Source organism: Otolemur garnettii, unplaced genomic scaffold, assembly GCF_000181295.1.
Source record: "Otolemur garnettii isolate 467f Iridium unplaced genomic scaffold, OtoGar3 scaffold00052, whole genome shotgun sequence".
NCBI lineage: Eukaryota > Metazoa > Chordata > Mammalia > Primates > Galagidae > Otolemur > Otolemur garnettii.
In genome coordinates, this window is record NW_003852447.1 from 5,841,053 (window position 1) to 5,866,900 (window position 25,848).

General features: G+C 34.9%; 1 protein-coding gene across 1 annotated transcript in view; it reads right to left on the reverse strand.

Annotated features, from left to right (window-relative positions):
* Window positions 1-25,848, reverse strand: part of AKAP6 (A-kinase anchoring protein 6) — a 356,374-nt gene that overhangs the window by 62,853 nt on the left and 267,673 nt on the right. The window contains exons 9-10 of the mRNA XM_023514406.1: window positions 24,943-25,089; window positions 21,645-21,869 (exon numbers count right to left, since the gene is read on the reverse strand). Of these exons, the coding sequence (XP_023370174.1) occupies window positions 21,645-21,869; window positions 24,943-25,089 (372 nt within the window). The remainder of the gene's footprint in view (window positions 1-21,644; window positions 21,870-24,942; window positions 25,090-25,848) is intronic.

Here is a 25,848-nt window from a genome sequence, read left to right on the forward strand (position 1 = left end):
AAAAAAAGAAAGAAAAAAAAGAAAAAGTAAAAGAGGGGTTTGCAACTGTCTACCTGTGGGCTGAATGCTGATTTTGTGAGGGCTTTTGTTGCCAATCTGTGGTGTCAGATATCATGAAAAGTATGCACAGACCTTTTTTTGTGTGTGTTGTTAATCAGATTTTGTTAGTGCTTGTGTATTTAATGTGTGGCCCAACACAACTCTTATTCTTCCAATGTATGGCAGAGAAAAAAAGATTGGACACCCCCAATAGAGTTTCTATATACAATCAGAGTTAAGCTGTTACCAACTTATAGTCAACTATTATAACCATAAGATATTTAGGTAAGCCTGATAGTAATCACAAAACCTACAGAAGACACATAAAAGACAAAAAAACAAAATCAAATCATAGCACTACAAAAAAAATCAAATCACAAAGGAAAATAGCAACAGAAAAAGAATGAAACAAAGGAACTACAAAATAGTCAGAAAACAAGAAGATGGCAGTAGTAAGTCCCTACCTGTCAATAATTGCTGTCAATATAAATAAATTAAGTTTTCTAATCAAAAGACAAAGTGTTAGAATAAGAAAAAGAAATCCAACTATTTGCTATCTCTAGAAGATTCACTTTAGCATTAAAGACACACTTAGCCTGAAAGTGAAGGGATAGAAAAAGATATTCCATGCAAATGATACCAAATAAAAAAGCAATGGGTGACTGTATTTATATCAGCCACATGCTTTCAGATAAAAGAGACTTTGAGTCAAGAACTTGTACAACAAGCAAAGAAGGTGTTTGATAATAATAAAAGGATTAATTCCTCAAGAAGATATAATAATTGTAAATATATATGCACCCAATATCAGAGCACCTAAATGCTATATGAAGCAAATATTAACAGAAATAAAAGAAGAAATAGCAATAGAATAATAGCAGGGTATGTCAAATACCCCCACATTCAATAATGAATAGATTATCCAAACAGAAAATTTAAGTATTTTAAAAGTTAAAAAAATAAAAAAATAGCCAGGTGTGGTGGAGCATGCCTATGATCCCAGGTACCTGGGAGGTGGAGGCAGGAACATCACCTGAGCCTAGGAGTTTAAGGCTATAATTAGCTATAATCATGCCACTACTTCCCAGCCTGGGTGACAGAGTGAAACTCCATCTCTAACCTGTATGTATGTGTGTTTATGTGGGTCTATATCTATATCTGCATATACAGGAGGAGACAAGTGAAAATGAAAATACAACACACTAAAACTTATGGGATTCAGCAAAAGCAGTTCCAAGGGAGTAGCTGTTTTATGTTAAGAAAAAAGAAAGATCTCATATAACCTAATTTCACATCTCTAGGAACTAAAAAAAGAACAAATTAAAACCAGAATCAGTAGAAGGAAGAAAATACTAAAGATCAAAAAAGAAATAAATAAAATAGAGACCAAAAAGATAAACAATAAAAATAGCAATGAAACTAAGGATTGATTTTTCAAAAAGATAAACAAAATAGACAAACCTTTAGTTGGACTAGATAAAAAAAGAGAGAGAAGGCTCAAATAAATAAAATTATAAATGAAAGAGGGGACATTTCAACTGATACCACATAAACGCAAAGGACTATACGAGACAACCTTATACAGTTATATACCAAATAAACTACATGTGCAAACACATTTTATGAGACCAGCATTGTCTCCACACTAAGCACACAAGGGCAATATAAGAAAAGAAAATTATAAGCCAACATAGATATACAAATCTTCAACAAAATACTGACAAACTAAACTCAACAACACACTAACAAGATTAAAAGCATCATACTCCATGATCAAATAGAATTTATCTCAGGGATGCAAGGATGGCTCAACATATACAAATCAGTAAGTGTTACAACCACATTAACAGAATAAAGGATAACAATCATATGATAATCTCAATAGATAGATATGGAAAAAGCATTTAATAAAATCCAACATCTTTTCATGTTAAAAACTTTAAACAAATGAGGTCTGGGAGGAATGCACCTCAATATAGTAAAGTAAAAAAAAAAATGCACCATATCTGATGATCCTATAACTAACATAACACATAGCTTCATAAGGTCAGGAAAAAGAATGCCCATCCTTTCCACTTCTATTCAGTATAGTACTAGAAGTCTGATCCAGAGAAAATTAGGCAAGGACGATAAATAAAATGCATCTCAACCAAAACGGAAAAAGTTAAATTTTCTCTCCTTGAGGATGGTATGATTATATAGAGAGAAAATAGTAAAGATACTACGAAAAAATTGTTAGAAAAAATAAATTTTGTAAAGTTTCAAGAAACAAAAATAAACAAAATTCAGTAGCATTTCTATACACTAGCAATGAACTATCCAGAAATGAAATCAAGAAAATAATCCCATGTACAGTAGCATAAAAAGAATATGTAGAAATAAATTTAACCAAAGAGGTTAATGTTCTATATAAGGAAAACTATAAAACATTGATAAAAGAAATTGAAGAAGACACAAATAAATGGAAAAAAATATCTGTGTTCATGGGTGGGACAAATTAATATTGTTAATATAGCCATATTATACAGAGTGATCTACAGACTCAATAAAATCCCTATCAAAATTCCAATTACATGTTTCACAGAAATAGAAAAAATAATTCTAAAATTTATATAGAACCACAAAAGATTCCATATAGGCAAACCAATCTTAAGCAAAAAAGAACAAAGCTGGAGGCATCACTATCTGATTTCAAAATATACTACCAAACATATAATCAAAACAGCATAAGACGATGAGAATAAATAGTCATAGAGGCCATGAGAAGAAAAAAGTTACTAAAAAACAGCATGATATTAGCATTAAAAACACACATATAATCCAAAGGAACAGAACAGAGTCCAAAAATAAACCCACACTTTCACAGTCAATTTATTTTTGAGAAGGGTAGCAAAGGACAGTCTTCAAAAAATGATGCTGGGAGAACTGGATATCCACATGCAGAACAATGAAATTAGATCCTTATCTCACACCATATACAAAACCCAAATCAAAATGGATTAAAGATTTAGATGTAAGACATGAAATTGCAAAATTACTAGACAGAAACATAGGGGGAAAGTTACTTGACATTGGTCTAGACAATGCTTTTTTAGATATGACCCCCAAAACATAGGAAACAAAAGGGAAATAAACAAATAGAATTACATCAGAGTAAATAGAAAAAAGCCAGACACAGGCTTTTTACTTTATTTATACTAAGTGAAATAAGCCAGGCACAGATTGTGTCCTTTATACAGCAAAGGAAACAAGAGAGTAAAGAGAAAACTTATGAATGGAAGAAAATAGATGGAAACCATACATCTGATAAGATGTTAAAATCCAAAATATACAAGGAACTCAACTTGATGGCAAGAAAACAAACTACCTGATTTTAAAATGGGCAGAGGACTTGAATAAACATTTGTCAAATAAGACATACAAACAGCTAACAGGTATATGAAAAGAATGTTCAATATCATTAAGCAATAGAGAAATGCAAATTAAAGTCATGATAAGATAATCACCTCATACCTGCTAAAATGGCTAATATCATAAAGACAAAAGATAACAAGTGTTAACAAGGATGTGGAGAAAAGATAACCCTTGTATGCTGTTAGTGGGAGTGTAAATTAATCTGAATATTATGGAAAATGCTATGGAGGTTCATTAAAGAATTAAAAATAAAGCTAAATATGGTGGCCCATGCCCATAATCCCAACAATTTCAGAGGTGAAGGCAGGAAGATTGCTTGAAGCCAGGAGTTTGAGACCAGCCTGTGCAATACTGCAAAACCTTGTCTTTAAAAAAATGGAAAAAATTAGCCAAATGTGGTTGGCACATACTTGTAGTCTCAGCTACTTGGGAGCTGAGGTGGAAGGATTATAAGCCCAGGAGTTCAAAGTTGCAATGAACTCTGATGACACTACTGCACTCCTCCCTGACTGACAGAGCATCTCTAAAAAGAGAAAAAAAAAAGTAAAAATAGAACTACCACATGATCCAGCAATGTCACTTCTGGGTATATATCCTAAGGAAATAAAGTTAGTAAATCAAAGAGATATCTGCACTCCCATGTTCACTGCAGCATTATTCACAATAGTCAAGATATGGAAAAAACTAAGTATTCATCAATGGATGAATGGATTTACAAAGTGATATATATACACACATACACACACAGAGGAATACTATTCTGCCTTAATTTGTGATATGAGGATGAAGCTGCAGGGCATTATACTAAGTGCAATAAGCCAGGCACAGAAAGACAAGTCTCACTAACATGTAGAATCTGGAAGAGTTGAATTCAAAAAAACAAAGATTACAATGGTGGTTGTTAGGAACCAGGATATGGGGTAGAAGGTAGGGAGGTAAAGAGATGCTGCTTGAAAGGTACAAGGTTACAGTTAGAGAGGATGAAAAATAATAAGTATACAAGGTGATAGATATATTAATTAGCTTGAATTAATCATATCACAATGTATACATGTCTCAAAAAACAGGTTATACACTGTAAATATATACAATTCTTATTTGTCAATAATAAACCAGGGGTGAGGGGTAATCCAGTCTCTTCCCCAATACTATAATTGCATTATATCAAGCCTTCCAGGCTGGTTGATGCATACTCTACAAGACCATTCTCCTACACTGGAACACTGAGGACAACCCTGGTGAATGAGCCCAGTGTAGGCTACTTGCTCTGCTTTCATCCCCACCAGACATTAGACAGTTACCCCTGTGCTTAAGTGTCAACAAACAATTGGCTATTCCATAAACATGTGTCAATAACCAATCTTAGATAATAAAAACTCCTCCTTAAGAATAAATAGAAGACAATCAATACACACATCAAGGGATATTGTAATTCAAAAGAGAACCCAATTTGAGGACTCAGAGCAACAGACTCCTTGTGAAATAATACCAAAATAGAAAGAAAACCTCAAAAATATGCAGGAAGATATTGTGTCCATGACACTGAGATGGGTACTTTTGAAGATGGAACAAATTAAGAGTAGTAAAGATTCTACACAGATGAAAATAACTTTTGTGGAATTAAAAATTGTAATGAAAACAATGAATTATAAAATTAAGTATTGCAGAAACAGAAAACAAACTTGAGAATTCTACCAGAAGTTTCTCAATGAAGAAGTGAAAATAATGATATATTTATTTAAGTGAAGACAATATCTAGGGAATTCAATATGCAGAGTAGGACTTTCAAAAGGAGGGAACGAAATATATGGAAAAGTTATGATAATCAAATAATGGGTTAAACTTTCCTAATCTAAAACAAGATTTAAGTTTTCAAAATTAACTGGGGCTCACCATGTTCCTAGCAAAAAACAAACAAATAAAAATGAAAAAAGATTAACATCCAGTCCTATACAAGTGAAAAAAAAAAAAAACTACTGTGTGGGAACAAAACTCAGACTTCTCCTTTATGATTATAAATTCCAAGAGTCCAGGGACAGTGACTTTGCCTCTTATCCTAGGACTTTGGAAGGCCAAGATGATAGGATCACTTACATTCTAATCAAATCTGAAAGTCTGCATCTTTTAATAAGAAGATTAAGCCCATTCACATTTATTTTCTCCTTGAGCCCAGGAATTCAAGAGCAGTCTGAGCAACAAAGGGCAATCCCTATCTCTGCAAAAAAAAAAAATTTTTTTAAAGTCAACAGGTGTGGTGGCATCTGCCTGTAATCCCAGCTTTTAAGGAAGCTGGGGCAGTAGCATCATTTGAGCTCGGGAGTTTGAGGCTGCAGTGAGTTAGGGTTGTGCCACTGCACTCCAGTCTAAAAAAATCATTAGTAGTTTTGATGATAAAAGATTATATTCCTCCTAACAAAAGCTATTATTTATATGTGAAGTAAAAGTAAAATACATTTTCAAACATGTAAGGGCTTGGGGAAAATGCTAGGAATTTATTTCTCCTGTGAACATTATTAGAAGATGATCCAGTAGCCAACACTAAGGATAATTTTTTAAAGAAATTTCCTTTTTTAAGAAAGGAAAATTATAATTGAAAAACTCTGAAGTTGAAAAATAAAAAGTATATGAAGAATTAACTCTGATTACTTTCAACATTCTTATAAAACATAATACAAATGTCAAAAGAAATTCTTGACAGTATGAAAAAGGATATAATTATATTAGTAAAATAATACTAATAGCTAATAATCAAATCCAAGGTTATAGAAACAAAAATGGAGTAATAGGGTGGAGAATACAGAAAAAAGAAACAAGGTTGATTTTTTTATTTTACAACTGGCATCAATACAAGATTGATTCATTCTTGATATTGTGAATAAGGGAAATATATATATTTATATGTAAATAATATAATATGGATATAATATATATTTATTAGTCATTTTTACATAAATATATATATATAAAATTCACTAGAGTAAAAATGAACAAAAGAACACTCCATGCAACAAAATATTTAAGTAAAGCCACAGTGTAAGTTTCAAGTGTTGCTAACACTCAGCTCAGTGCCTGCCACCTGGTAGGTATCCAACAGACACTTATTGAATGAATAAATGAAATACTGTGATGAGATAAAACTGATCAGTAATCTTAAGAAAAAAAATGTGAATGGGCTTGATTTTCTTATTAAAAGATAGAGATTTTCAGATTTCGTTAGAATGCAATTTGTAAAAAACTTGCCTAAAATAATATGACCTTAAAATTGCTAATGAAAGAACAGGCAAGCATATACTAAGCCTTTATAGATGTGACAAAGGACTTTAAGTCCTAAGAGATGTGAAAGAAATATAGACTCTGCCTGATTGCAGGATTTCTAGTTAGTTCTATTAGATTCAAATCTTCCATCTCCATCTCTTTGATTTGGTCATTAATTTTAACCAAAAGATTTCTGTCTTCCATTTCTTATAGACCTGCACATATAGACCTTCATATAGACCTTGCTTGTCATCACTGCACCAGCAGCTTACTGGTGTACTTATTTCTACTTAGGAAAAAAAAGGACTCAAACAAGTCCCTCCTGATTTATTAACCAGTAAAAATATATTCATGTCCTACACTCCTGACTGAAATTTGTAACTAGGAGGATTTTTTTCATTTCCCATTTTAAGCCATCATCTATAATCAAATTATAAAGATATTATAATATTAGAAAGGAAATAGGCACAAAGGGAAAGCTTGCTGTTATCGTGCCAAAGGCAAGAACATTATAACTTTGGTTCAAATGATGCTTTTGTCCTTTTGAAGCATCATTTTCAATGAAGTAAATATGAATTCTGGCATAAGAATTGGCTGGGTTGAATGGGTCAAACTGAAACTGTTTCAAGGAATTAAATGGCATCTATAATTGAATAAATTTATCAATGGAAAAAATAAAATTATTTAAAATTGTAATAATATATATGGATTAAAAAAGATGAATACAAGTCATACTGAGGACCTCTTATAATTGTAGAAATCAAACGTGACTTAAGTATTACAAATTTAATACAGTGTTTCCTTTCTTCATTGTGTATATATTTCTTGGCATCCTATATATATTCATTATCTCATTTAATGCTTGTAATTACTCTTTAAAGTAAGTATTACTATTATCTCATTTTTAAGATGAGAAACCTGGAGCTCTAAGGAATATCATCAGTTAGAAAGAGATAGAGTCAGGATTAACTATAGGATCTTGAACCTATACTCCTACCCTTCTATACTTTTGGTGCAGGTTCACTGTTCCAATCCTACACTTACTTAAATGTGCATAGAGACACTTTTGCAATTCTGTTCTCCCAGTTTCTTCCTTATTTGAGTTTATTAATAAAGGAAATTGCATTTAAGGAATGTTAAAAGATCTATTCAGAATAGAAACATTCATCACTCTGGTGAGAGTCTAAATGCAGTTTGCTCTAATTTTCAAAATGATCAAGTAAAGATGGATGAAATCTCTCCCTCATCTTTCTAGATTAGCATTTTGAATTTGGTTTTCCTGATAACAAGAATATAACATAATACAAACAACACAAATGAAAATGAATACACAAGAGTATCTTTGCATCCTCTGGGGCAGAACTCCCCATTTCAAAGGAATCACTCAGCACCTTCTAGTAAAACACGTAAACAGAAAAATTGGGCCTTTGTTCCATTTTCTTTCACTTTAGAAAATGGTACAGGACTACTTATAAAAATTCCCTTGGATCTTCCCACCACTCCAGAGAATACTCTGAACATTTATTTAAATCTGTCTTTGAATTTCAACATTAACCCCACTACCTTTTCTTAAAAGGCAGTTCTGAATTGTATCCAACTATATAAAATTGTTTCCAAAGTAGTGTGAAGTGATGGGTATTTTAATATGTGATGGGACAAAAATGATAAACATTTTTGATGCACGTACATGGTTTTCTTTTGATAAACATACATGGTGAAAATAATAGCTTTTTAAAAAATGTTATCTATGACATAAAAGGATTATGCACGCTATGCGTTTCGAATGCTTTTGCTAAAGTCAGATTGAGTTACTGCAATTTCATGTTCGTGGCTTTGCCAAGAGCATCATTGTAAAGTTTCTAATGGCTCCAGGATAGAGCAGCAGGGATGATCCAGGCATCTACAGGAACCATGGTGACTTTTCTCATACATTGAATTTCTAAAATATACATTCCTGTTGTTCAACTTAATTGCCTTTAAAATATAGGCTTTGAGGTCACAGGAAGTGGGATTATTTGTGGTGCCAATGGTGACTGGTCACAGTGGACACGAGAAATTCCCCCAAAATGTCTAGATTCTTGATGAAATTAGTCTTATTTTTATTTCTGGAAATTATGCATTGATACTTGAGGATATATTAAGCATCTGAACTACTTAGCTCTTTTATTTTTCTATTTTGTAAAAAGTACATTAGTGAGATCTCTTTTCAGAGTAATTACTTGGTAATGCTGCACATTTCATAATTTGAAATCCTTCTAAAAGCCCTCTCTATAAATTTTAATTTCCAAGATTTACAATACTGACTCATTGAATTCTGTTATCTGGCCATCAGCTAATCAGAAATGAACTAAGAAACAAAAGAATAAGCTACCAATTAATGGTTTTCTCTTTTCAGAAACAGATCTTTGACCTAGGGACTGCTAAGTCCACACAATAGCAAATTCTTTCTTTTTTCCAAAATAATATTATTACTTTTATCCCCAACAGCAAAACCATTCCTTTCTGTAATAATGAAGCATAAGCTTGATAAACCTACATATAGACTGTTATCAAAATACTGAGGGGAAAATCAGGCTTGGGATATTTGTTTTTAAAAGGGCAAGAAACAGCGGGTTAGAACTAAATCTATCTATGTTATATGGTGTTTTTAAATTTCAAAATATTATAGGGGCACAAATGTTTTGGATGTATGAGTTGTTTTTGTTATGCCTTGAGTCATAGACGTAAGTGTGTCCATTGCACAGAAAGTTTTCATTGTACCTGTTAGGAAGGTTTTCACCCATTCCCTCCTCCCCTCTCCCCCTGCAGTTTTACTTCCCTCTGTCCACTTGTGTGATCATCAGTTAGTTCCAGTTTAACACATGGAGTACATGTGGTATTAGTTTTTCCATTCTTTAGATGCCTCACTTAGGATAATGATCTCCAGTTCAATCCAAATTGTTTCAAAATGCCTTCATTCATGATTCTTCATGGCTGAGTAGTATTCCATATATTTAATTTATTCCATAAATATTCCATATATATTTTTTAAATCTACTCATGAATTGATAGACACCTAGGTTGACTTGACATATTTGCAATTGTGAATTTTGCTTCAATAAATTTGAGTTCAGGTGATTTTTTTTTAAATGACATCTTTTCTTCTGGGTAGATAGTAGTGTGATTGCTGGATCAAATGCTAGGTTTACTTTTAGTTCTTGAAGAATTTTAATACTGTTTTCCACAGAGGTTGTATTAATTTGCAGCCTCATTAATATTATATAAGTATTCCTTTCTCTCCATATACATACCAGCATCTATTGTTTTTGGACTTTTTCATAAAAGCCATTCAAACAGGGATTAAAGTGATGTCTCCTTGTGGTATTAATTTACATTTCCTTGATAAATGTTGTTGAGCAAATTTTTCATAAGTTTATTGGACTACTTGTCTTCTTTTGAAAAGCTTCTATTTAAGTCTTTTGCCTACTTTTTAATGGGATTGTTATTCTTTTGCTGATTTACTTGAGTTCTTTTTAGACTCTAGATATTAGCCCTTTATCAGATGTATAGCTTGTAAAAATTTTCTCCCATTCTGTAGGCTACATATTTGCTCTGTTGATTATTTCCTTAGACATGCAGAAGCTTTTAATCTAATAAAGCCACGTTTATTTTTCTTATTGCAGTGATTGCCATTGGGGTCTTCCTCATAAATTCTCCGCCAAGGCTGATATCTAGAAGAGTTTTCCACTATTTTATTACAGAGTTCTTATGGCTTCATGCCTTAAATTTAACTATTTTATCCATCTTGCATTCATTTTGTGAGTGGTGAGAACTGTGGATACTCTTTCTGCATGTCACTATCCAATTTTCTCAGTTCCTTTACAGGATAGGAATTATTTCCCCCAATGTATATTGTTGTCTGCTTTCTCAGAGATCAATTGGCTGTATGTGGATGGTTTTTTATCTGGGTTTCTATGCTGTCCTATTGGTCTGTGTCTTTATTTTTGGCCAATACTAGGCTGTTTTTGGTTACTACAATTTTAAGTCTAGTAATGTAATACCTCCAGATTTGTTCTTTTTTACTTAAAATTGCTTTGGCTATTAAGGTTCTTTTCTGGCTCTGAATAAAATGTAGAATTAACTTTTCTACACCTGTGAAATACAATATTGGTATTTTGATGGGGATTACATTGAATCTGTAAATCACTGTGGGTAGTATGGACATTTTAACTATGTTGATTCTACCAATCCATGAGCATGACATGTTTTCCCATGTGTTTGTGTCCTCTGGGGTGATTACTTTTCCTCAGTATTTCATTGTTGTCTTTGTACAGCTCTTGCACCTCCTTAGTTGAGTACATTTCTAGGTATTTTATTTACTTTGCAGCTGTTGTGAATGGTGTTGAGTCTTTGGTTTGACTCTCAGTTTAACTGGTATAGGTATGTAGGAATACTACGTAGTTATGTACATTGATTTTGTAACCTGAGACTTGGATACATTTACCTTTCAATTCCAGGAGTTGCTTTGAGATTTTCTAGATATAAGATCATACTGTTAGCAAAAAGTGATAGTTTAACTTCTTCTTTCCCAATTTGGATACTCTGTATTTCTTTCTCTTGCCTGATTGCTTGGGCTAGGACTTCCCAGCACTAAATTGAATAGAAGTGGTGAAAGTAGGCACCCTTGTCTTGTTCCAGGACTTCTTAGCAGGAAGTCCTTCAACTTTTCTATATTCAGTATGATTTTGACTGTGAGTTTGTCACATATGGCTTTTGTGATCTTGAGATATGTTCCTTCTATGTCTAATTTGTTGAGGGCCTTTAGCAGGGAGGAGTACTAACTTTTGTTGAATTACTTCATCTATTGAAATTGCTATTGAGGTTGCTTCTGTTTATGGCCTGAATCACATTTATTCATTTACTTAAGATGAACCCTCCTTGAATGCCTGGGATTAAGCCTGAAGGTCATGGTGAATTTTTTTCTATGTGCTATTGAACTCAGTTTTCTAGTATTTTATTGAGGATTTTATTATCTATATTCATAAGGGGTATTGGTCTGTAGTTTTATTTTTTGTTATATCCTTTCCTGGCTTTGTCATCAAGGTGATACTGATAATGTAGAATGAGTTGGGGAGGATTCTCTTTCTCTTAATGTTATAGAATAATTTCTACAGTATAGTTACCAGCTCTTCCTCATAGGTCTTTTTTTTTTTAAGATTATGGTTGTATTTTTTTTTAATTTTCCCATTTTTCTATCTATAATTATTAATGTATCTTTTTATTAAATCATAACTGTGTACACTAATGCATTATGGGGTTCAGTGTACTCATTTGATATACAATGTGAAATGCTTACATTGAACTGATTAAGAAATCCATTACAATTATATTCTTTTCTTAACAGTTTTGAAATGTACCATTGCATCATGCACATTAGGTGAGGTCCCCCCCAAATACCCTCCCTTCTCCTCTTTCCCTTTCCCCTCTCTCACCTCTTCCCTTCTATCCTTCTACTTTCTGCACTATAGTTATGTTTTACCATGTTTGTCTATCTAGTAGAGTTTGCTTTATGATTCTGGGGTGCGTAGTTCATAAATACTTAGGAGTTTTTTTTTCTTGTTGAATTGCTCCCTTTATCATTATGTGATGACCATCTTTGTCTTTCTTTACTATTGTTGATTCAAAGTCAATTTTATCTGATATGAGAATGGCTATACCTACTTTCTTTTGGTGTCCACTTGCACAAAGTATTATTTTCCATCCCTTTTTCTTGAGTAGATATGAGTCTTTGTGAGTTACATGTGTTTCCTGAAGACAGAGAAACTTCAGTTGCATTTTTTCATCCATTTTGCCATCCTGTGTCTCTTGAGTAGGGCATGCATATCGTTCTCAACAATTGAAAGAATTGATATGTTGGCTGCTGTTCTGTTCATCCTGTTGGGTAGTACCTTATTGCTTTATCTCTTATGTTCTTATTTTATATGAGCTCTGAGCTTCAGTTTTGCATGTTTTTACATTGGCAGGTGTCTATTGTTCTGATCTATGTATAATGAGGTTCTGAGTATTTCCTAAAAGGCAGATCTGGTCTTAAATTCCTTCAGTGTTTGCTTGACTTGGAAAGTCTTTTTTTCTCCTTCATGCATGAAACTTAGTTTTGCAGAATTCAACATTCCAGGATGGCAGTTGTTCTGTTTCAGAAGGCTGAATATGGAGCCCCAACCCCTTCTAACTTATAAGATGCCCATTAAGAAGTCTGCAGTTAGCCTGGTGGGTTTTCCTTTGTAAGTTAGTTGATGTTTTTTACCTCATAGCTCATGGGAGTTTCCCACTTGTGTTGACTTGGGCCAATCTGATGATTCTGTGTCCTGGTGATCGCCTCTGCAATGCATCTGCCAGCTGTTCATTGAGCTTCTTATACCTGGATGTCTAAATTGCCAGCAAGACCAGGGAAGTTTTCCTCAATGATTCCCTCAAATAGGTTTTCCAGCCCTTGTATGTTTTCTTCTTCACCCTCAGGGATGCCTATGATTCTTATATTTGGCCATTTTACGTAATCCCATCATTCTCATATTCCTCTAAATTATACATTCTTTATTTTTAACTTATTTAATTTGAAAGAGCTGCCTTCTAGGTCCAAGAGAATTTCCTCTGCCTCCTCTAGTCTATTCTTAAAACTTTCCACTGTTTTGTATTTCCTTAAATGAATTTTTCATTTCCAGAAGTTCTATACGTTTTTTTAAAATATGTTGATCTCTTCATTGAATTTTTCATTCATTTTTTGAACATTTTTTCTGGTTTATTTCAGTTGGTTTTCCATTTTCTCTTGGACTTCATTGAGCTTCTTTATAATCCATATTTATAATTCTTTGTCATTTCATTATTTTCATTTTGATTCTTAACCATTGCTGGAGAGCTGGTATCCCCTTTTGGGGGTATACTTTCACTCTAATTTTTCATACTTCTGGAGTTCTTGTGCTAGGACCTTCTCATCTAAGGTAGCTGTCACTTCTTATTTTGGGATTTTCTTCAGTGTAGATGGGGATTTTTTTTCTTCTCCCTCACTCGTAAGGGAGTGTCCATAGCACATGTTGGGTAAGAAACTTTGGCTTTGCTTGTCGGCACTTTAATGAGAATCTAGGTTCTGATTCTAAAAAATCTAGGTTCTGATGGACATCTTAGTTATAGATATGCTTAGTGTGGTGGTTTTCTCAGTTACTAGCTGTTTGTAGGCTGTAGCAGTGATGAGGTGTGTGTGTGGCAAGATTCTCTGTTTCTTTTTGATGAAGGAGGATGAAAATCTTTGATATCTTTTCTCTTTGTAGTCTTCTTAGCAGTTGAATTGTATTGGTGCACCCAATTTAATATCTGACACAGTAGGTGGTCTTTGTAAGATACAACCACACCCTGTATAATTGAATCAGTAAATATTGTAAAGAGCTGTGTAAATTGAATTCCCTGTCAGTAGGTGGTGCTTGTTTGAAGGAACAAGCTGCAGTGTTATTTTGGAGACCTGTGATCAGCTTTGGGGACCTATGCCTTAGGTAGTGGGTGGGGCCCTGGAACTTCCAAGTGAGTCCTTATTTTCCACTATAGCACAGGCAGGTGGGAGGGTGAGACTGATAGGGGCTGAGTTGGCTGTACCTGCCCTCAGGCTCCACCAAAGAAGGTAAGTTAACTGCTTTGGCAGGGGTTAAAGGTCCACACTGAGATTTCTGGGAAAGCTGCCAAGGAGGAGCTGAGGTGGTGCCACCCAGCCAGAAAATATTCTTATAGAGACAGGGACATCCAAGATCCACAATCTGGCTAGCAGGAATGGGTTTCACTCTTCTGTACCCTCCCCTGTTCTGTGTTCTTCCTCTGGTCAGTAGTCAAGAGCTCAAACTAGCTGAGCTCCCCAGCAGTAGCACTGCTGGCTTGGAGGTTCCTTGACCAGAATGCTGCCCTTGTGGGGCAAAGGGTGCTCCATCAGGGCACTATGTTCTTTTCATTCTGCCCTTGTCTCCTGAGATTAGTTCACAAATCTCCCCTCTGTGGTCCTGAAGAACATGATTGATTCCTGAGGGATAGGATCTGGCCTTCCGGCCTGTCTCAGTTCCCCAAAGATCAATCTTTGACCATGCTGGAGTGAAGTGTGGTTGTCCTGAGTTGCCTATGGGGTGCTCAAGCAGGTTTGATATCCCTCTGCTTCAAGACATACCCTGATATGATGGAGCAGCCAGGCAAGCAGCACCAGAAAATGCTGGTGAGCTGGGAACTCATAGTCCAAGCATGCTTTAGTCCTCTGCAGGTCTTCGAAAGGAAAAGTTTGAACCCTATTTTCTGTAAAAGGCCCAATAGATAGAAGGCAGCAACTCATGAGAGCCCTGGCTCAAATGTCTTTCCCAGCAGCTGCAGGCAGTGGAGGGGAATGAGAGGAAAAGAGACTGAATGGAGGAAAATTAGCACTCTGGTCTCTGTACCTCTATTAGGAAGGAAGCCCACCTGGAATGTCCAGGCTCTGGGGTCAGGCAGATCCCCTGGCACCACTGGCTGGTTCCCTGTGGTTCCCACAGTCTGGATCTGAGAAGGGAAATGTTTGTGTGGGAATAAGCAAGATGAAAACTGAGAGACTGAAGCTCCATGGGGAAGACAAAGGCACACATTGTGTGGAGAAGCAATGTGGCACCTGCCATCTTGGCTTAGGTCTTTGGTGATGGGAAATGCCCAAAGAGGGGCTGGCAGCATGGAGCTTTGTCCTTATGAAGCTCCCAGTTCACTGGTAGCAGAAGCTTTTGAGCTTATGAGGGTAGAAACGCTTTCCAGCATGCCAAGAGCCCACTGACTGCCAGAGGTATGAGGGAAGGAAAAACAAATTGCTCCACCTACCCTTTTTGGTGGACTCCAAGCCTTTGGGGGGTTTTTCCTCTGCCAATATCTTGCTCCTCTTGTTCTGTTCCAAAGCTTATTCCTATGGAATTTCTGGTAGGATCTGGTACTTTTTCCTTGGAATTATTCCCAATCTATGATTATTTGTTTTTCCCTTTTCATCTAAAACTTTTTCTTATTTCTAGACAATCTGTCAGCTGGTGTCTCTGGTCAGCCATCTTTTCTCTTCCCTATTTAAGCCTGTTTCACAGTGGCAGATTTTGGAACAGTTTCTAGGTATGTTGGCTCTATCATTTATTAACTATAAGACCTTTACTAAGTTAATTAATTTTTCCCCACCTTGGTTTTCTTATCTACACATCAAGATATTACCACCACCTGACTCAGGATGGTGATGAAAATTAAATAAACGAATGTAGGTAAAACATGTAGAAACTGTGCTTTGTAATTCAGGAGCACTTGATAAGTATTAATTGTGGTTGTTATAATTACTAAAAGAATGTTTTGTCCTCCTAATGCAATTTTAGCATTGTCTCTTTTCCTTAAAAGAGATGAAGACGGTAGCCATTTCTGTGTTTATAATAATTTTTGTAATCTAGAATAGGGTCAGGAAACTATGACCTGCAGGTCAAAACTAGCCTGCTGCCTGCTTTTGTAAATAGTTTTGCAAATTAGTTTTATTGAAAAGAACCATATTTATTCATTTACATATCGTCTGTGGCTGCTTTTGCTCTATGATAGCAGAGCTGAGTAATTGGGATAGTCATTATATTATCTGGCCTTTACAGAAAACGTTTGTTGACTCTTGATTTAGAGTAAAACAAAGTTTCAACATTTATTTGAAAGATCAGTGAATGACAGGATGAGAGAAAACTATAATTTGTACCCAAGGATGATCGTTTTTGCTGTCTCTGATACTGGTTGCTGTGTGGATTCAGACAAGTCATAGTGCCTTTCCACAACTCAAGTTCTTCATTATTAAAAATAAATAAAAACACATAAGAAGGTGATCATAATTTTCACCTTATATAATGAAAATATATAGCACATATTTTAAGTATAATAACATGCATAGAAGTGCTTATTAAAATTTAAATTACTAAGCAAATGCGGGGCATTAAACATTACCAAATCTAATCTATCCATTTAGCTTTTTGATGATAAAGTCTTGACCAGATCTAAACTTGCTCTTCCTGACCTGATTCTGGGCCCTGGTCAGTGCTGTGGCCTCTTTCAGCCTGGTAAGGGAAAATTTCTCCTCAATTTGAGTTTTTAGGATAATGAATTTGGTTATGAGATACAAGGAACCCATGATAAAGTAATTATTTTCTTTTCTTTCTGAAGGGTTATCATTAAAAATTAGTGCTTTCCAGCCAATGATATGGGACCTACACACACAGCTCTATGGGGCCCTCTGCCAGCAGGCCTCATTAAATCCCTGCCAAGCTCTCCCATATTTCCTCATCAGAATGTGTTCACTCCTTGACAGTTTTGCATTTTTGTTCCAGGGTTCTTAGGTTCACACCTTCACATTTCTTAGCACTTGCTGAAGTTTGATTCTTTTTATCAAACAAAATTTTCTTTCCCTTATGTCTACTGCCACATTTATCACATTTTTATGCCTTAAAGAAAAAGAAAACATTCCACAATTTCTTTTTTTTTTTCTGAAAACTGAAGATCTTGATCCCTTCTCTCATCCTAGAACAAACTCTGAGAAGAAATTGCAGTACTATCTGCAGAACGATGTAGATCTTCTGTAGATCTCTATATGCAGCACCCTCCCTTCTGTTCTCCTGGAGAGTGTATTGTGGTTTGTCTATCATTACTGCTGGTGTCATACAAAGAAATTCAGTTCTGTTTAAAGGCTGAGATTTAAAAAAATGGAGAATCATAACTAAACCCTGTCGATAAAGCCTGTCCTCCTCTATGTGACCAATGATGAGATGAGACATTCAGGAACACAAGAAGAGTCAAGGAGTTTCCCACATATGCAGATTTTTTAAATAGCTTTGCTATCTGAGCTGTTTTATCACTTAGAAAGGCAGAGGGCATCTGTTCTTTATATTTTTGACAAGTTAAAAAATTTTATTCTGGATATTCTTGCTACCAATTATAATTATTTAACAAGGTATAAAATATTACATTATTATTGCATTACAAATATTTGCTTCCATTCTTCCAATGGATGTGGTAATACACAGAACACTTGATTAATCATATACTAAGCACTAAGAGTAAATAGTTCAGAAATAGTTAAAATTCTGGCTAAGAAAGATCTTTTTTCTAATAAACATAAATAAAATTTTCTTTAAAAACAATAAAAATTGTACTAGCATTCTAGCTCCCCTTAACATGTCTGGTCAGACTCTTTAAGGTCAACTTTACAAAAGAATTTTTGCTTTAGGTCATAAAGAAAAAAAGCATCAGGGTTCCAGAATATCTAAAAGTATGAAAAGTTTGAAGTTAATGGATGACACATGGCAAAGAAGCTCATACTGATAAAGTTTCAAAATGCAAAAAGAAAAAATACCAACTCACAAATATTTTTTTTTTGAGACAGAGCCTCAAGCTGTCCCCCTGGGTAGAGTGCTTTGGCATCATAGTTCACAGCAACCTCCAACTCCTGGGCTCAAGCTAGTCTCTTGCCTCAGCCTCCCAAGTAGCTGGAACCACAGGCGCCTGCACAACACCCCACTATTTTTTGGTTGCAGCCATGATTGTTGTTTGGCAGGCCCCAGCTAGATTCAAACCAGCAACCTTGGGTGTACATGGCTGGCGCCTTAGCCACTTGAGCCACAGGCACTGAGCCGACTCACAAATATTTTTACAACCCTCTCCAATAACTTCAGTAGCTAAAGTTACTACTGAATTGCTGAAGATAATGACTGATAATCTATCACAAAGAAAGAACGAAATTTGGTGTTGACCTGCTCTTCTCTTTGAGTTCCCTGGTATAGAAGAGCACTCACTAAACATCAATAAATATCAATTTTCATAGTACTTCAAAGATAGGGGTCCTCAAACTTTTTAAACAGGGGGCCAAGTTCACTGTCCCTCAGACCACTGGAGGGCCAGACTGCGGGCCCCAGGATGAGTCAGCTGCTAAGCAGGACAGGTAGCAGCGGCACAAACACCCGGCGGGCTGGATAAATGCCCTAGGTGGGCCTCATGTGGCCCACGGGCCATAGTTTGAGGATGCCTGGACTATACTTTAGAGACAGATAGCCCCCTGGATTTAAAGCCTAATTCTACCACTCACTCTATGTGACCCTAGACACACAAAACTTAACCTCTCTGTGCCTCTATTTCCATATCTGCAAAATTAGGATCCTAATAGCAACCTCATAGGGTTTTTATTGGGATTAAATGAGCCCCATATATATACTCACAATAGAATATTACATAGTTGTCAAAGTAAGTGATTACAGCCATATACAACAACATAAATGAATTGTAGTATTATAATATTTAATAAAAAAGGAAGCAATAAAAGATAATTCACAGCATGATTACCTTTTAAAGAAAAACTAAAATTAAAAATATTCTTTCCTGCAAAAGGAAAAAGCACAATGAATACAGGGCTCAGGATCTTAGGCAAAGAATGCAAGTGATGGATGGGGAAAGGAAACCACATGGTGAGGTGTAAGATATTTTCAATGTTTTAGGGTAGGAGATTCTCTGTTTTTATTATGTTACTTAAAAATAGATAAATAGAGTGGGATAAGAGAAGCTTATGGTAGGAGAATTTTAGGTGGGAGAATCTCTGTTTTTATTATATTTTTTAAAAATAGCTATTTAGAGTAGGGTATGAAAGCAGTAAGTTTAATGATTAGTGATACTGAAAACATAAAAATACTGCAAGAAAAAATAACATATTTGAAGAAAAGAAATAAAATAGCAAACAAAAATGAGACTGAATTTAAAAAAGAGAAATAAAATGGCAAAAGTCATATGATGGTACTCTATGGTACTTTTGAAATAAAAACATTCTGAGCTTAATTTCAGATACAAAGATATACTTGGTAAATGATAAATTAGGTATAGTGCCCATTCCTCTGGTGGCTAGAAAGTGTTTGGTGCAACTTTAGCAAAAAACTAAAAGCTATAACAGGAATTATCTGGAAGCCTAGAGACGGCTCACACAGGTCCTCTCTCTTCCCTCAGTCTCTAAAGTGCCTCAGTCTCTCTGTATCTTGGTCTCTAATTTTCTCTATTTTTACTCTAAGGTCTCTATTTTTCCTTGTAGATTTGTTATGAGGAATTTGTTATGGGTATTATGGAATACCCAAAAATGATGTTGATGTCACCATACAAAGCCAAAGGATAAAGTTAAATGTCCTTTGGAAGCAACAACAAAATTAATGCAGAACTCATAGTTCCAGCCATAATAATGGCACATTTATAAAAGCATTGTTTTTAAAAATGTATATATGAGATATGTGGGTAGGTAGGTAAATAGTTGTAATAAATATTCTATATTATTTACAATCATCATTAGGTAACAACTCTGAGTTTTCAGTGTTAGATTTCTATCCCTTATGAATGCACCAATACAAATAGTAGAAATAATTTACGTATGTGAACTCATCAAAACCCTGGGAAATAAACACTATTGAAAGCCCTTTTAATAAAGGAAGAAATTTAGGCATCAAGGGTTCATCCAAGCATTCACACAACTAGGCCAAGATTTGATCTAATCCCAAAGCCAGGTCCATTAACCAGTTTACTAAAGGTGTAATAAAGATGTAATAGAGAAAAATATATATATTTCACAATATCCAGCCCACTAACTGTCAAGATGCTTTATAAGGTGTGTGCTAAGTTCAAATAACAAAGAGGCAAATATCTGAAGACTCCATCTTCCTGTACGAGGGTTAGGATGGGACAAGTAGAGATGAAATAATCATCTGGGTATTAGATTTAGACCATAAAACCCATTTGTCTTAGTAAGACACTTTCATTTAACTTCCCATTTGGTCTTGCCAATTAAACAGCAAAAGAAGAGGGTTTTTACCAAAGCAGTTTATAACTGTGTCATACAGCTAGTCTACTGGGAAGTACTGTGGTCTTAACTTTAAGGATGCCATCTCTTGGGTTATGCAGGTGAGCAAGATGAGCCTGCCTATTGGGCAGAATGAAGGTGAACCACACAGATTGCTGAAAGATTGCGGGGTAGGGTGGGATGAGTAAAACCTGGTCCTCGCAGGCTTTTTGAAGAAATGATTGCTTGGTCCCAAGAAGTTCTCTCCTTCTTGGTTTTCCTCTTTATGATGTTCAGACCTTTCATCCTAAAGATTTCTTAATCACCAAATTCAGCTTCTACAACACCAAAGCCTCAGGCTGACACCAGCCAGAATCCAAATAATGATTACATTTACTAGAGGGTTCAAGCAGCATGGCCTAGCTTAGGCAATAAGGGAAAATGTTTGAGTGTTAAACTGTTTTTAAACAGATATTGTGTAAACAATAGAAACAAACCAAGGGAAATACCTCTTTATGAACATACCCACGAACGTGAACACAGTTGCACGGCTAGAGCTGGCATGTTCCACAGTGGAATATGACTATAATGTAGGAACCTCTTTTACTTTATTTCTTCCCTCCATAAATAGTTGACTCTTCATATATTTAAAAAAAAAAAGTTTCCTTTCGTTAGCATTAATGGCCTTCCATTACATCAGACACTTTTATTATATGAATTTGTGATATGATATTTTTTAACTTGGTTAAAAATACAGGTGAGTTAACTTGGTTAAAAATACTAGAAAGTACTTCACAGTCTCCTGTAATCTTTAGTGTTTGCTGAGCTGTCTTTAATTTATCAAAGTCCTCCATCAATAATCACTTTACAAAACACACAAGCAGCAGAGATTCCCCCTATACAATGTGTATTTTACTATGCTTAATGTTCATCTTTATACACACACAGACGCTGGCATGTAAGAAATGTGGAGGGTGTCTATAAATTTAAGCAAACAGTTAAGTGCACAGTGATACATAGATACATGGGTATAATACTTTATGTACTTGATAAATATTTCATCCCTACCATAAAGAGAGCTTTTTATCAACTTTGATTGTTTTTTTATTACCTTAAAGTATTGCAGTTGTTTCTCAGCATTCATTGTTCCTTCCTTTTCTTGTCTCAGACAGGAATTGAAGATGAAAAGCTCTGTATCTCTTAGCCACCCTTTCAGTTCTTTGATCCTGACCTCCAGCTGCCTTACCAGGCTTCCGCTTTCAGGAGAGAGCAGGTCACGTGGACCCGACCCACTGTGCCCTGCCATTGCGTCCTGGATCTTCTCTCCAAGGGTTTTCTAATGCATGAGATTAAAAAACAAAAGATAAAACAAACAAACAAAAACCCACCACCAACAACAACAGCAAAAAAAAAACCCCAAACATAGATTAGTTTAGGTACCAAAAACACATGATGGTTGGGCTGGTAACAAGAGCCATCCGGAAGTGTCCAGCTGTACCTGTCACCTCGCTACTGATTTGGTTCAGATTAGCTCGTTATTCCATTTAGGATTCAAACTCTCAGACAGCGTGTGTTGTTCTGACTTTCAGTGGGTGCTTAAGGTCTTATTTGCTCATACTTTCCTTTAACAGAAAGGAAATTTGGCCCCAAAGTTCACTATGGCCACAGATAAAATTCATTTGAATTACGACAGGAGTTTACAATAAAAAAATTCCCGCATAAAATGTTCAGGAGATAGAAGTCTGAGTTTGATCAACAGACTAACAAGGCCAAGAGGAGATTGTAGAAGGAGAGTTAAAATGCTTTTTGGGGGGTAAATTTTGTGAAGTTCAATTTCCAAAACATGACTGAGGGCTTTTAGGAAAGGCAGCTTCCTTGATGCTGTTGTTGATTTTATCTGACTTGGAAATTGTTCACGCCCACGATTTTTTTCATTTTGCATTTCTGCATGCTAGACTTTCTAATACCAGATATGTTTTAAAATAATCTCCAATTCACTATGCTGCAAGCCTATTTAGATTAACCACTATGGCACCAGGGCATTCACAGGGAGTGCTCTTTTCTTTTTTTTCTTTTTAGTGGAAAGCACCCAGAATCAATAGGATTTAATCTATGATGATGAATTAAACCTACAAAAATAAGCTTTAAAACACAAATAAAATTAAGTCAACAAACATTCATCTGCTGTGTAGTGTTCTGTAAATAGTATCTTTAGGAGAGCATAACAGAAAAATAGCCTTTCTTGGCAACACCCTTGTATTTTCATGGTGCAAATATTGATAATTTGAAGACCCTCAGTGGAATCCAGATTTAGCTATTGTTTTTATGCTGTAACAAAAGTAGCAGCAGGAGGTGAAATCAATGCCCTTGGAGGGTAGGGTCACAAAAAGGAATTTATTGCCACTTTTTTGTTCTGGAACAGTTTGCAATCATAAATTCTTCATAAACAGAATACTTCAGAGAATGGTCCGTCTTCATAAATATACGACAGAGGACATCAATTTCATTTAATTCACAATTTGTGTCAGCACAGCAGATGCCAATGCCTGCCTTGATAGGGTTGTTTAATATGCAATTGAGACAGAGTAATATGCAGCACAGGGGACAAAATTTCACAGATTAAACTGTACGCACCACTGACATTTCATTCTAATGTATTTCCATTCCACACTGTTCACCTTAGATGAAAGTAATATTAAAAACCATATCCCTCTATTTTACCATTGTTAGAAGTTAAAATCCTTGTCTTTAATTTTTTTTCATGCCAATTAAAATGTAATCATGCCAATTAAAACAGTATGTCTGGTGGTATTAGTGTGACACAGGTTTTGTTATAATCTTCCCTTGCCCTACTGTCTCCCCAAATCATTGCAAACCTGCATGTTGTATTTGAATAACATTTTGTCAAAATGGCAACCATTTTTAGTCTCCGATTCATAAAACATAGCTAAACATTGTTTCTTTTTTCAATATGATGCTGCTTCAAAATTTTTGTTGAGGAAGCCATATATATCACATACTTTAAGTAATTTTCTAAAAAGATTATTATTTATCAAATTAGCTATAAATATATTTAAATGCACTGTAAACAGACTATCGCTTTATCTATCAAGCACATAAAGTTATTCTTATCTACTTAGTAAATAACCTTTTAAAACGTGATATACTAACCACATTGCTCCTGTCTGAGATCAATGAATTCTGTAGAATTTAGGAGGTTCTGATTTAAATCATCATATTATAAAGTGAAAGTCATTAATTGCTATTAAAAAGCAACGTAACGATAGATTAGATTAAAAACTTTTAACATTTTAAGTTACTTTTGCACAACTGCAAAGTGAATTCAGATGAGAAGCATAAGACTTAAACTTGCAGATTTTTAATCACCTAGATTAAGCATGGCATAAACAGAATATTGGCATTCTTCCAAGTCATTACGGTACATGGAGAGCTTTCTATTCAAAATATTTTTGGAATATTATTTCTTTAAAAAAATGTTTTTTAAAGGCAGAAAAAGGGAAGGCATGCAAAATCATGCTCCATAACGAACACCACCCACACTTAGCTGTTGTAATTAATCATTTAGGTAATTGACAAATGTAGCTTACCCCTGATTTGAAGTGAAGGCAATTTAGTAGAGAAGCTGATGAAAAAATACAGTTTAACTTCCCCTTCTCTCAGCTGTCTTCCAACAAAAGGACAGTACTGTCTCCTGCACAGTGCCATCCTGGTCTCTGGGTAACAGAACCTCTATATAGCCTTTTTGCCAGATTCTTGCATCTCAGTCTTTGGCTGAAACCCAGCCCATCATTGCGTGAAATGAATTACATGAAACTTTTTTTTTTTTTTTTTTTTGCTTTTGTTAAAAGTGAGCTGGAAATTGAGGCACAAACACAAGCTGACTTAATTCTGCAATTCAGATTTGGGGCAAATTTGCATCTTTGTTGTGGTGGCTTTCCTGTGACTTAAAAGCTGTAGTAACAGCTCTACTTTTCATCTTAAGGGTACAGTAAATAGTTAAACAGTGGATGTCTCTTAAATGTACGTTCAGAATAAATTCTATTAACATTCATTCAAGTATGACAGTCAGTGTATATCAGATATACTGTATTATAGTTGACTTGGTGCATACTCATAATACATGGCATATTTTACTTACTTTTTTATGTATTAAAGGACCAAAATTATTAAAATATGAGAGGAGACAAGCTCAGAATAAAAAAGAAAAATCAACAGAAAAGGAAAAGCAGTGTTTTCCCCATAATAGCATGAATAGCTTGTTTGAAATGTAGGCAGTGAATTGAAAGAGAGAGATATTTGTGCCTCAAATTAGAAATCAGACAGATAGAGTACTTCACTACGCAAAAAATGTACACATAACCTACAAACAGTAATAAAAATGCAAATACCCCAAGCAGTTCCCATTTTTCATTAATTGAATCCACTTTTTCAAGGAGATCATTTGGTAGTAAAACGCCACCTTTCTTCAAAGCTTCAACCTTACTAAGCAGCTCCGTCTTTTTCAGGTGTCTGATGGACATTTCCACATTGTATCGCTAAAACAGAAAGCAAGAAAGAGATATCATTAGGAAGAGAGGTGTTCTTAGAAAATCTGTGAATACAGAGTTCCTGATGTGTACTGATATTAAAGTTTCGGATCCAAATAAAATTTACAGGGATGCTAAGCCTAAGTACTTCCAGTAGTTGAGGAATATTGCTGATATGGTTAAAGATATATACATTACATACCCATAAACATCTAAGTGATGACATTTAGTTGATTAAGATTTATTGTCTTTTTAAACTGAAGTTTACACACACATCTGATCTTTAATTTAAAATACTCCAAATGGGAAAATACTTGGTGTAGGCAAATTTGATATTACAGTTAATTTGGGTCATCTTTTGGCTCAACTGCCTTAAAGGACTAGTCTCAAAGAGGTAGAAATAAAATTATCCATAAGGATTATATGATGTCTTCCTTATCCCAAACGTGCTCTGGATTCTCAGCTAACGTTTTGTTTTCATTTTTCTTGTACTTAAAGATTCTATGTGGCCTTAGAGAAAAGGAACATACAGAGATTAAAAAAGAAAACTAGCGTTTTAGGAATGGTATCAAATCTATGCTTCTTTAGGGATTACCGCAAAATGTCCCCAAACATCACAATTGATTATAGAACCTTCCTCCCCAAAATACACTGTATTCAAACAAACTGCCAAGTGAGCTTCTCCTAAAAGATGTTTTGCTGGTGATAATGTAACGCTATTTAATATGACAGTTACTATGGTGATTCTCTTTAAATAACTCTATTTGG